Source organism: Pelmatolapia mariae, linkage group LG12 (assembly GCF_036321145.2).
Source record: "Pelmatolapia mariae isolate MD_Pm_ZW linkage group LG12, Pm_UMD_F_2, whole genome shotgun sequence".
In the NCBI taxonomy this organism is placed as follows: Eukaryota; Metazoa; Chordata; class Actinopteri; order Cichliformes; family Cichlidae; genus Pelmatolapia; species Pelmatolapia mariae.
The window spans coordinates 6,144,572-6,156,619 of NC_086237.1; the positions used below are offsets into that span (position 1 = coordinate 6,144,572).

General features: G+C 40.5%; 1 protein-coding gene and 1 long non-coding RNA gene across 2 annotated transcripts; one reads left to right on the top strand and one right to left on the bottom strand.

Moving 5' to 3' along the window:
* Positions 1 to 1,094: 1,094 nt before the first annotated feature.
* LOC134639458 (uncharacterized) lies at positions 1,095 to 5,531 on the top strand. The gene is made up of 4 exons (XM_063490652.1): positions 1,095 to 1,462; positions 4,254 to 4,363; positions 4,478 to 4,696; positions 5,210 to 5,531. The coding sequence occupies exons 1-4, from the start codon at positions 1,131 to 1,133 to the stop codon at positions 5,404 to 5,406; spliced, it is 858 nt and encodes a 285-aa protein (XP_063346722.1). The 5' UTR covers positions 1,095 to 1,130; the 3' UTR covers positions 5,407 to 5,531.
* Positions 5,532 to 8,102: 2,571 nt separating this feature from the next.
* Positions 8,103 to 11,626, bottom strand: LOC134639215 (uncharacterized). Its single transcript, XR_010573894.1, has 3 exons — positions 11,565 to 11,626; positions 10,215 to 10,439; positions 8,103 to 8,221 (listed from the first exon to the last, which is right to left on the bottom strand). It is a non-coding gene; the product is annotated as an uncharacterized LOC134639215 (long non-coding RNA).
* Positions 11,627 to 12,048: the final 422 nt, after the last annotated feature.

Below are 12,048 nucleotides of genomic sequence, written 5' to 3' on the forward strand. Positions count from 1 at the left end.
GAACAACTAAGTGGTAGCATCTGCTTAATATCATGTCTACCAACAGCAGCTCAGTGATGGTGCTGGGTTAAGTGGCACAACGCTGGAAGTCTCACTGCTGCCAATAACATATTTTTCACAACAGGAGCTGGTACACGATGTTTGGGGACATAGATGTATACCATTAGTCAGCAAACAGTGTCTCACAATATATGAACTTAAACTATTTAAAGTTATGCAACCATTTAACTTTGTGTTTTTTAGGGCAACATGATTTCTGCCACAAACAAACACACACACACATCTAAATAGATCTGAAAAGACAATCACCAATTCATATCAGACTGAAGTGGTATAGAATTAATACAAAAGGCAAAAACTGATGACATGCAGCTCCTGGACCGCCTGCTTCATGTACTTTGGGTTCTGTCTTTCATGCTGATGTGACTTTACACGTACAACTTATCTAAACAACTATCTAACCCTTGATGGCAGCGATGTTCCCTGTTGCAAGCAGCCTCTTTCAGGAGGATAATACACCCTGCTGTACTGAAAACATTGTTCGGGAATGGTTTGAGGAACATGAAGACGAGCTCTTCATATTACCTACAGATTCCATCGATCTCAGCATCTGTTGGATGTGTTTGATTGACAAATCCAAACTGTACCTCTCTATAAAAGCTCTACCATGTTCACAGGTTCAGTTCAGTTTAATTCAATTAAATCTTATTTATATAGCACCAAATCACAGCCACAGTTGCCTCAAGGCGCTTTATACTGTAAAGAGCCTACAATATTAATAATTAGCACCTGTAATAGTATTAATTGGTGCTAATCTCCTGAAGCCAGGACACCTTCACAGGTCCTGTAAAGTATACGTTGTATCAGTGCTGGTCTACTGTTTACATAAAGTTAGGAAAATGGTTTTAATGTGTGATGATGGAATTCTTCCATGAGGACACCAAGCTTGTCTGTGTGTATTTCTGTGTATGTAGGGGCATTAATCTGAGCTTAGAGAGTCTTAGGAATGTGAGGAATGGTAATCACCTTTACTCTAATTACTTTTCTACCCTCACCATACTGTCAGCTACACTTTAGGTACCTCACAGCACATAACTCGCCCCTGTCCACTGCTGCGGCTCACCGCCAGTATGATCCCTAACGCTGTCTTCCTCACACTATCTGTTTGTTTGGGCCTGTTTTGCCCGACTGCCTCCTCTCATGGGAGATCTGCTAAGAAGGCAGGCTGCTTCAGAGTCAACAGCTGCAAATGCATCATGGAGAATGGCAGCGGAGTTATAAACCTGAAGGCTATGGGAGATGCAGACGGCTTCCTGGGTCGTTTGAAGCCCGTGGCAGCGGGCAGTGTGGTCCCGGTGGACACAGAAGTCCTCGTGTCCTTCAGCCCCTGCCAGCATTTCTCCCTGCCGGATGACTTCACAGGAAGTGACTGCACCGATGTCGCAGCATGCCTCATTGTCAGGTAGAACAGACGCATTACTATAGCGACCATGTAGATTTATGTCACACCAACTGTTTCTGTAGAGACTGTACTCGCCTCAGCACGTCTCTCTCTGTGAATGTGAGCTGTGAACAGTTCTCACCTGACTGTTTTAACCTCTGGTAAACATTTCGATAAACTCCAGTGGTTTCCACCATTGATTAAGGCTTCCTTTGTACACTGTGTTGGCATCCAGTCCCAGGAAATGTTGAACTGTAGACACTTCGTTTCCTTCACTCTGCAGTCATTTTTGAAGGAAACGTCTTGATTTATGTAAAGGAAACATAAAAACAAGGCAGTGGCTCACAGCTTATTGAATTTTCAGACTTTTTAAGAAAAACATTAAATGTTAAACATCTTTCTTCCATAGTTGTAGACCTGCTTTGTGAATGTGAGCATAGGTTTTCTCTGGAGCACTCAAGGATGCCTTACATGTCTCGCACGGGATATTTTAACTGTAAGACACCAAGATTCCCACATTCTAGTTGTTAAAGCACCATTTGACCTTTTCCGACATCAGTATCGATGTCTTTAAAGGAACGCATGCTCAAACAAAATTAGCACTGGCTGACATAAACTGGAAAATACTGCTGTGAGGTTCTCTGTTCTGGATTGCTTTAAAAAATTCTCTGCAGGTTTCTCAGGTAATTTTATCCTGATTGTCCTATTTTGTAAACATGTTTGACTCTGTTGTGCTGTTTTGTGTTTTCATGATTCCAGAGATGGTTATGCACTGAGCTGACTGTTCTGTCTAACATCAGGCTTGTCTCGTGTCTTTATGAATGTGCATGTTCAGCTATAATAAATGTATTTTATTTTCTTAACACCATTTTAATAGCTCAAAGAACCTTGAAAAACTCTCCAAACACTGCTCATTACATCCTCCTATTCCTCACCGAGGACTGTTGTAGTAGTTCATCTGTTGTAAATGTATGTGTTCTAAATATTGGGGGAGTGTGTCCCCAGCACTCCCGCCTGAAACCTACACCATGTTGTGACTCAAGAGGCTGTGCAGCTGCTGACTGAGATCACAGCACTGTGTGTGTTCTTGGTGTTTGGGAGTAAAAAAGGCCCATAGCTGAAGAACCAGCGCAGTTAAAGGAATTTACTGAGTGATGTTATAGTCTTATAGAAGTCATCTCTTTCCTTCAGTCTTACTCAGGGGATGAATGTACAATATTGTGCAAAATTCTCAACCCACCACTTGTTTCTTTATATTTTAGCCCCCTTTAAACCCTCAGCTCTAATGGGATGTGTTTTTCTCGCCATTGAAAATATGCAGTTGTAGACTAATTGTTGCCTCTTTGGGTTTGATGTGACAGGCGTTCTTTGGTCATTTTCTTTTTTTTACTGAATTCACAAAAGTCTCCATCTGATAATTTAAACAACCTGTTTCCTCTAAATCCTCTTAAAGTGATGTTTGGTCATTTGTGATCAAGGTGAGTGGGTTTTTCCCCATAAATGTTGTCAGGTTAGAGTTGAAGTCTTTCAGTTGAATGCTGTGAGTGTTGTGTGTGTGTGTGTCGACACTGTAGCATTATTTCAGTACAGGTAAACTGAAAAGTTGTAAAGTGCAGTAGCTCAAAGTACTAACAATGAGAGGTGAAAGTAGTTCTTTACCTTACTCACTAACATGTTATGTGACAAGCAGTTAAAGTTAGTACCTAAATATGGTAAAAGCTTTGCAAACACTAATAAAGAATGAAAACCACTGTGAAATCTCCATCCATCTTCTTCCTCTTATCCGGAGCAGGGTTGCAGGGGCAGCAGCCTAAGCAGAGAAGCCCAGACCTCCCCCTCCCCAGCCACCTCCTCCGGCTTGTCGGGGGAACACCAAGGCGTTCCCGGCCAGTCGAGAGATATAATCTCCGCAGTGTGTCCTGGGTCTGCCTCGCCCAGGAGGCATCCTTGCAGATACCTGAACCACCTCAGCTGGCTCCTTTTGATGTGGAGGAGAGGCGGCTCTACTCTGAGCTCCTCCCAGATGGCTGAACTCCTCGCCCTATCTCTAAGGGAGAGGCCAGCCACCCTTCAGAGGAAGCTCAATGTCCAGCGCTTGTATCCACAAGCTCGTTCTTTGGTCACCACCCACAGCTCGTGACCATAGGTGAGGGTAGGGACGTAGCTCAACCGGTAAATCGAGAGCTTTGCTTTTACACTCAGCTCTGTCTTCACCACGACAGACCGGTACAGCGTCCGCATCACTGCAGCTGCAGCACCAAACCATCTGTCGATCTCCTGTCACTCGAAACAAGACCCTGAGATACTTAACCCTTTCACTCAGAGTGGTCACTACAGTGGACAGCTATTCAAAGGCTGTTTTCTTGTATTTGTGTCAGTGTTGATGGTATACTTGCACATAAACCACTACATTGGACACTGATGTGTCACTCCATACACATCAGTTGTCCAACTGAGTGGACATCTAATAAACTCTTTGAAAAGTACATGTTTAAAAAAAATGAAATTCTAAAATCTTTTTTTCATGCCTAAAGATGAATAAAAATCCAGAGGTCGTCATAATTCATGCATGACATGTTTAAACTCCTCCAACTTAAAAAAAACACCAGCAAAGAGGTGTGAGGATGCTTAGAATTTAAAACTGTGATCCTGAAAACATTCACCGCTACAGGGTTTATTTTGTATTTTATTAAATATGCTTTTAAAACAGAGAATTTGAGATTATTTTATCACTAGAAGAAAACAATCCCAGTTTTTCTGCTTTACAAATGTGGCAGGTGCCTCAATCCCTCTGTTGTTCATCTGTGAACAGGGATCACAGGCTCGGCGGACACATCAGCCAGTATATCAACTATGGAAACCATGAAGGGAACAAGTTCTACTACAACGACACACTAAAGCTGCTGTCTGTCTCCTACTTTGGTGAGCCTCACTAACACACTAATCCAACATATACAGGCGTTTGTTACTGTGCTGCCATACAGCCAACCCCTCCTCCTTCTTCTTCTTCTTCTTCTTCTTCTTCTCCTGTCTCAGCTCACAACAAGGACCCAATGACAGTCGTGCATTACCACTGTAATCCAAATCAGTCCACGTCTGTCATCCAAGAGCAGAGCCTGAGCAGCAGGGAGCCCCTGCAGATCTGGGTGGAGAGCCTCTGTGCTTGTCCAAATGCCTGTGCCGTGGGAGACCTGGGTCTAGGCACCATCTTCCTCATCATCCTCTCCTTCAGTGCAGCTGCATACTTCCTCCTTGGTAATGGTTTGAATCCAATAAGTAATCCAAACCTAACAACTTATAAAATGCAACAAAATGAAGTATGTTGTTACATTTTATCATCATGTTCACTCCTCAGCAGGAACATGAAAGTGTTGCTTGGATTCAAAACAACATCATTTAGTGATGATGATTATTGTAGATCAGATGTCACAAAGTCCACGACTGTTCAAGATGAAAGTGATACAAAGCAAATAGTGAGGCTGTATACAAGTAACAGAGTCCAAACATCAGGCCATGCTCATTTAATTTTCATTTAATGTGCAAAGTTTTGTTTAAAAAAAGTTTATAGTTTCTTCCCATCTTCTGTCAGAGAGAGGGGAACGTAGATGTTCATATAAACATAGCCAAGTTTCCAGTAATGCCATCCGTTGATGTAGAAGTAATCCCTGTGAGCCCAAAGCTCAGGCTCTCATCTGCTCTAAATACTTGTTTCTGCTTGTATGTCAGTGAGAGTCGCTCCCAGCTGTTGTTCCTTCTTCCTGCTGACAGGCTCCTGTGCACTGAGACCCTTTCGCAGCAGCAGTGGTGCCCAGATCTCTCCAGAGCACAGTGTGTGGTGCATGATCTGCTACCTGTGTGCTGACAGGAGGCCAGCAAGAAGACACTACACAGATGCGACAGATTGCAGGCAGGACGACGAACACTGCAGCTCGCCTCAGCCTGGCTCTATTCTACAGTGTGCTTAAAGCATAATGAGAAAAATCACACACCTCTTACAGAACAAGTCAGACCCTACAGTTGTTTTGTTGAATCCTTAATAACAGACACTTTAACACTATCAACCAGCAGTGACGATAGCAATAACATACTGTCACCTTAAAAGGAGAACTTTAACTTTAACCAAGAAGTTTTTCTTTGTACAATTAACAAATCAAACGAAAAAGAAATGTAACTCCAGTTCATTCATTTTACACTGCTGTTGGAATAATTGGGACTTTAAACTGAGTTTATTCAGTCAGTCAAGAGATTTGTAAACATGATGTGAAAATGCATGTTTGGGTTGCCTTTTTATTGAGCCACAAAATGGCAGTAATTTACAGGATGGATGCAAACAGTCATGAGAGAAACTTGACAGACGGCTGTTTTAGCTGCAAGGAAAGAAATGACTTTGACTTTACGTGGGCCATGAATGATCAATCATCAAACACTGCTCATCCTGCTTGTCCTGACAGAAGGCTGCTGCTTTAGAGAGGAGAGCACAAGTGACTGAAAAACAGGCTTTTTCATTGTTTTCTGACCCATCACTGAGTCCCTATTGACTCTCATGTTAAAAGACTAAAGTATAGCAATAACCTGTAACTTGGGTTTATAAAGCCTTAAAGTTAGAACAGTGACTACAATAACCGACAGGTGCACCAACAACAGCAGCTGTAGCTGATAGTGGACTGCCTGTCAGCAGACAACTATGGACTGTGTACTGGTGCCTTTGGATCATTTGTTTCCACAAGGACAGCAGACGCAGAAAAATCACACATAGTTATTATAAAAATAAGTAAAATAAATGAGTGATTTGTTTTATAGTAAGAAACAAATGTCTTTAACGAGACAAAATAATCCACAAATTCTTCTTTCTATTCATTGATGGCTTCTCAGTTATTACAACACAAAACACATAATCAGGTAAACTGAATAATCATGAATCCTAAAACTGATAAAAGTCCAACATCCGTGTGGATGGAAGAAAAGCTGACTGTGCAGCATAACAAAATAAAATGTAAAAAATCATTGACAAACCTATATAGCTGTAGTTACAGGTGAACACACCTGAGTAACACGGCCTTCAAACTGATTGTTTGCAGTCTGGAAGTGCTTGATCAGCTCATCACATGACTTCAGTGGACTCTGTGGTTTCTATCGCTCTAATAAACTCAAGTCTTTGGTTGTGGTTTGTTAGCAGTGTCCTGTTCTCTTCATTCTCACGCTCTCCGTTTTCCACAGTCTACGTTTTTCTAGTTTGTCGCTACAGCTGTCATTTATCCAGGTTTTATTTTGAAACAATACTCCTGCTCCACTAACAGTATATGTATTGCAGTGGCATGTCAGTTGTCCACAGAGATCTCATTAGTTTGACATTTTCTCAAGTGTCCCTGCGGTGCATAAACACCGTCGTCCATCAGTGGTCATCCGGCTCTCAGAGCAGAGCGTTGATATATATTCTGAGAAGAAACTACACCACCTCATTAGGGAGCCTGTGTGTTTGTGTGTGCTGGTCATGTGGTGATTCTTTTGGGGTTAAACTGGCTCTGAAGGTTATCCCCTGTGATCAGTTGGTGTCTGTGATGTGCTGTGGATTGCTGAGTCCTGGATTAGGCTCGTCTTCACTGGTGTGTGACGTGTGTGAGATGGTTAGTTTGACCTCACGTTCTTCAGCGCTGGTCTCCTCTGATAAATTCCTGCAAGGAAACACAATGAATATGTCCCAGTTTGAACCAGTATGATAAGTGTGCGTGGTACATAGTGTATAGTATATGTTTGTGTGCGTATGCAGGAGTACCTTAGCTGTTCCTATGAGATGTTTTAGACTATTTTTAAAAGCTAACTAATGTTTTGTTTTGTAGTTTGTCACTGATCTTCGCCACATCGGGAATAAAACGTCTCTAGCTAGGATGTAATGGTACAGTAATTCCATCGTTCCTTTCGGAAGTTTTTGTTTTTTACTGGTGATCCTTTGCGAAATGTAATAAAAAGATTGTCAGCAGCAGGGGGCAGCATGTTACCAGCGACTGGGTTGAGATATTCCTGATTTCCTCAAGAAATAAGAATATAAATAAGAAGAAACTGAAATAAATAAGAAGGTGTTCTTAATGGTTAAATTCTGGGTACACCCTCTTGTGATACAGTTTCATGTTATATAAGCACAGCTCTGTCGTGGTCCAATATCAGTTCCTATCTCCTGAACACAATGCACTGATGGGAATGATATACAGTCATTCTGCTTACACCCGGCTGTGTGGGAATACTGCTCTTGGCTCTGAGAAACAAGACAGTGTTGTACATGCTTGATAAACACCCAGTTCCAGTGAATCCCAGGGTCTCCCCCTGTCACTGCACTGGTATTTTACAGAGCTTCTTTTTATAAAACATCCTGTAACTTTATCCTTTTTCCTTCTTTGTTGCATGGAATAATGCCATGGATATAACAAATCCCATTTAGGCCCAGTGGACATGACTTTCCATGCACTGCAGTTGCTCTAATTGCTTGGGAAAATAGTTTTTGTCTCCCCACCCTCGTGCTGACATCACTTCTGAGACCTGTTTGGGAAAGGAGGGTGAAAACTACAAATTTTTATCCCAAACAAAGCTGAAAGTGATGCAGATTAATTGTTTCCTATGACTTAGAACAGCCTCTGTGCTCATACCTTATCTCCCGTCCGTCTGTGTCCTGCTTCTCATCTTCACACAGTGATGACGGCAGATATAGATGGAGCTCTGAAACCTTTGTGGAAGCAGGATGCGTGTGTCGAGCCGGCCTCTCGCTGTCGCAGGGGGTTCTCGAGGTCTCTGTGCAGAGTATGTGTTTCAAAGAGTTTATCAGTCTAAGACACGCAGCTTTGAACTTAGACACATCTACACTGCAGATGTCATTTACCGCTTGATCTGGGTGATAGATTGGGCATGACTACATCTGAACAACTGTGTCTGCTTATCACTAGAGGATATCCAAAAGGCAATTACCCAAACTGCAGCAAAAACATCCATTACAGCAAAGCCAATCGAATAATAGAGAAAGAATGCAAAACAGAGACTTTCATGTCAGTTGGCAATGAAATTAGATTATTTGCTTAAGTCACCACAAACATCTGTTTCTCTCCAAAGCCAGAAGAAGAATTCATATACGCATGTTGTCTGGATATGATTATAGAGATTTACAGGCAGATGGAAGCTGTTGTGTTTGTGTGCATGTGTGTTGATCAAAAAGCTCTTTTAAGTGGTTAGCAGTGTGAAAAAACAGCAGCTTTAGCCATCATTACTAAACGTACACATGAATACCAGATAGTTCTCAATAATAAAGACGATATTGTGTTTGTTTTATCAAATCCCCAAATCAGATCTGGTTTATTTTCATCAATCAAAATATAGAATTTCTCAAAGCTGAACATCAAAGACTTTTCTTAAATACCTATACATGAATCTGAATGACATCTACGTCTTACTTCAAAGAGCATTTACTGGGGTCAGGGGTGAGTTTGCTTAAAAATCACATTTTTAAAACCATAAGGTTACATTTCAAATGATTCATTTTGACATTAGAGATTTCGTTTAAGAACTCTTATAATTGATTGATCCAAATGGTAACATTTTTTATGAACAGAGGGACGTTAACTGAAGCCTAAGCCTAGATGGGATGGATGAATTTGGAGAGGCTGTCCCCAGGTGGCATACCCAAATGGAAATCTGTGACATTATATGGCCATTGAAATAATTACTTTGAAGACACTGACCAGGTTTGTGAGCACTCACAGTCAGTTTCTGTCTTTATTGGTAACAATAAGACAGAATCAGTCTGCTGTTAATGTGGGACTGAATGGGCTCAAGTTGTGAATGAGATGTTTTTAATAATGTTTATAATGATATGGGAAAAAACTGTAAACATATCTCATTTTTATTTCTGCAAATACAGAGATCCCTTAACGACTTAAATTCAGTCCAGCATAACTTGAAACAGAAATTTTAGCATAAATAGCGAGGCAGTTGTTGCAGGACAGCGATCGCCTTGTGACTGTGGTGGTCACTGCACTGAAATACTGAATATGAACATCTGAATGCATCACACATTTTTCCTGGTTGCAAGGAGGCTGCAATCCTATTTGTACTTTAGTGTGACTGAACTACAATATGTCACATGACCAAATGATACAAACTCCACTAGAATTTAATGGGATTTTAATGTGTTTTCTTTGAAACAACAGTGAAATCATATTTCTGCATTTAAAAGGAAAGTACACACAAATAAGACTGCAAGTCATTTTAAGCAGTGTGTAACTTCCAAGCAATTCAGTGGAAAAATAAGCAACATTTTCCCATCTTTATATTCACTGTGCTTTTAGTGCCAATGACTATGTTATACTTGTGGCTTAACCTTGGCTTTCTATATTTTTATTATGCATTGTATTGGTTTACATCAGTTGTCCTTTTATACTAAAAACATAAGATTTCACTTTTCATATTAGAAAAAAAACCCAGCAGCAAATATTGCAGGACATAGGCCCATGTTATCTTATAATGATGAAGCCAAGCCAAAATTAAAGAAATAATAACTTTTCAAAAATATTTATATTCAAACCAAAGTGTAAGTGAGAATAAATAGAGTTGTGTGGAGCATTTTTCATCTTTTTGGCCTGTTAAACAAACATATTTATGGATCTAGTGTAGAGTAATCACTAGAATTAAACAAATGTAACATGTAATGAAGGCTGTGTGCCTGCTGTGAAGTGAAAACTGAAAACACATTGTTAACGTCATTAGCACTGGACGCGCTTTTGGATTCATTCACCTGTTCTTTCATCGACTGGATCTTTGCTTTGGCCCACAGTGGGAGCTCCACTTTGTGAGGTCATCTCAGGTCTGCTCCCAGTTTTGGACCTTGATGCTGGTTTTGCTCTGCTTTCCAGCCTCACCCTGATGCTGCTGAACAGTTTCTCATCTCCTCCCCCTCTGCTCTGTGGGATCACCCTTCCACTGCTGGGCCTCTGCAGGAGGGGGCAGCAGTACCCCTGCACTGTCATAGAAAATTGGAAAATTAATCTTCATCATATTATATACAATATTTAGCAAAACAAATGGGAATAACTCCATACATCACAAAACAAGACAGTTTTTATTCTCCTGACATTTACACTTGTCTTTTCCTTTGGTGGTGGCAAAATGATGTATTGGGTTATGGTTAGTTATCAATGTGCCACTGCCAAAGAACATGCACCACCAATACAGGCTTTATAGGTATGTTAAGGAGAAGGGCGACCTTGGAGATGGTGGCATCATATTCCACATTGAGATAAATATCTTGTGAGTGCCTTCTTAAGTGGAAGCTCAAACTTTTAAAAAGTAAACTAAAATGAATAGAAAGAAAACTTTACTGTTAATCACAACTGAAGGTGTGCTGTGGTATCTGGCAGCAACAATGTTGCCAGTTAAGTCTTGTAACATACAGGTGGAACTGTCGTGGATCAGATTTGTTCCTTGAAGTCAAATAAAACACTGTGATAAAACATTACAACATGTGACGTTACATAAAATGAAACGACCTAACAAATCCCCCCATCCCAGCATTAACAAAGTATGGAATACCATTTCACAGGAATATTTCTCTTTCCACTGGAACTGGTCTGTGTAACACTGACTGCAATCACAGCATGTTGTCAAGACTTGACCAAGGTCCTGCACCATGAGTAAAATAAAAAAACAAAAAACAAAACCCCAATATAAATAATTTACAAAGAAAAGGGAATAAAAATAAAAATTGAGTAAAAATATAGTAACTAATATAATATATAAATGATAGTCAATAATAACAAAATAATAAAAGTAAAAGATAAGCACTGCAGAAAATGACACGTTACGTTAAAGCTAGTCTGAAGCTGAACAACCTAATGAAAAGAAGTATGTTTTCAGTTGGGAACTGAAGACTGATAGTGAGGTAGATGACCTAATCTGAAGACGGAGAAGCTTCCAGAGTTTTGGGCTGTGACTGAGAATGTACAAGCCAAGCAGGAATTTGTAATTACTGGAAGGTACTGAGAAATAAAGTTAGCTGCATGGGACGCAGAACTGCTAGATACCATGAAGTGAGGCCATGTGAGCACTTGTATGTGATCCACAATATTTTAAAACTGATACTACACACCTTGGAGGCCCAAACGCTCAGAGTCTCTGGACGAAAGCCACGTGCCAGTAGCAGTCCTCAGTCTTGGTGGAAGTAGGTGGAGTCCTGTACCCTCTTGAAAGGATTTGGACTGAAAGTTCCTTCTTTGCTCACTGTGGTCATTCATGCTTTCACCTCTATCACAGTGCTGCTGTCATTCATCTGTCAGCAAACATGTTTAACTGCAAAGACAGACAGGACACAGGCAGTGAGCATCAAATGTACTGTACCTCCACTAGGTTTGTTTTTGAACGCTATTACATTAAGCACTTTTATGGGCCTTGCAATTCTCATGAAATTAAGGAGTTACATGAAAAAAATACTTCTAAGAATATATATATATTCTTATATATATATATATATATATATAAAAATCTGCATTCTCAGAGTAAAACCACGATTTACATGTTACAACATAATGTGTCAACCACATGGCCTGGCCTGAATATTTCTTACTCTGCATACA

What these genes read in the sequence shown, in the direction of transcription:
- LOC134639458 (XM_063490652.1), top strand. Translation starts at nt 1,131, where the DNA reads ATGATCCCTAACGCTGTCTTCCTCACACTATCTGTTTGTTTGGGCCTG. An exon ending in GCAGCATGCCTCATTGTCAG is followed by an intron (nt 1,463 to 4,253) that starts GTAGAACAGACG and finishes ATCTGTGAACAG; the next exon opens with GGATCACAGGCTCGGCGGAC. An exon ending in GCTGTCTGTCTCCTACTTTG is followed by an intron (nt 4,364 to 4,477) that starts GTGAGCCTCACT and finishes CTCCTGTCTCAG; the next exon opens with CTCACAACAAGGACCCAATG.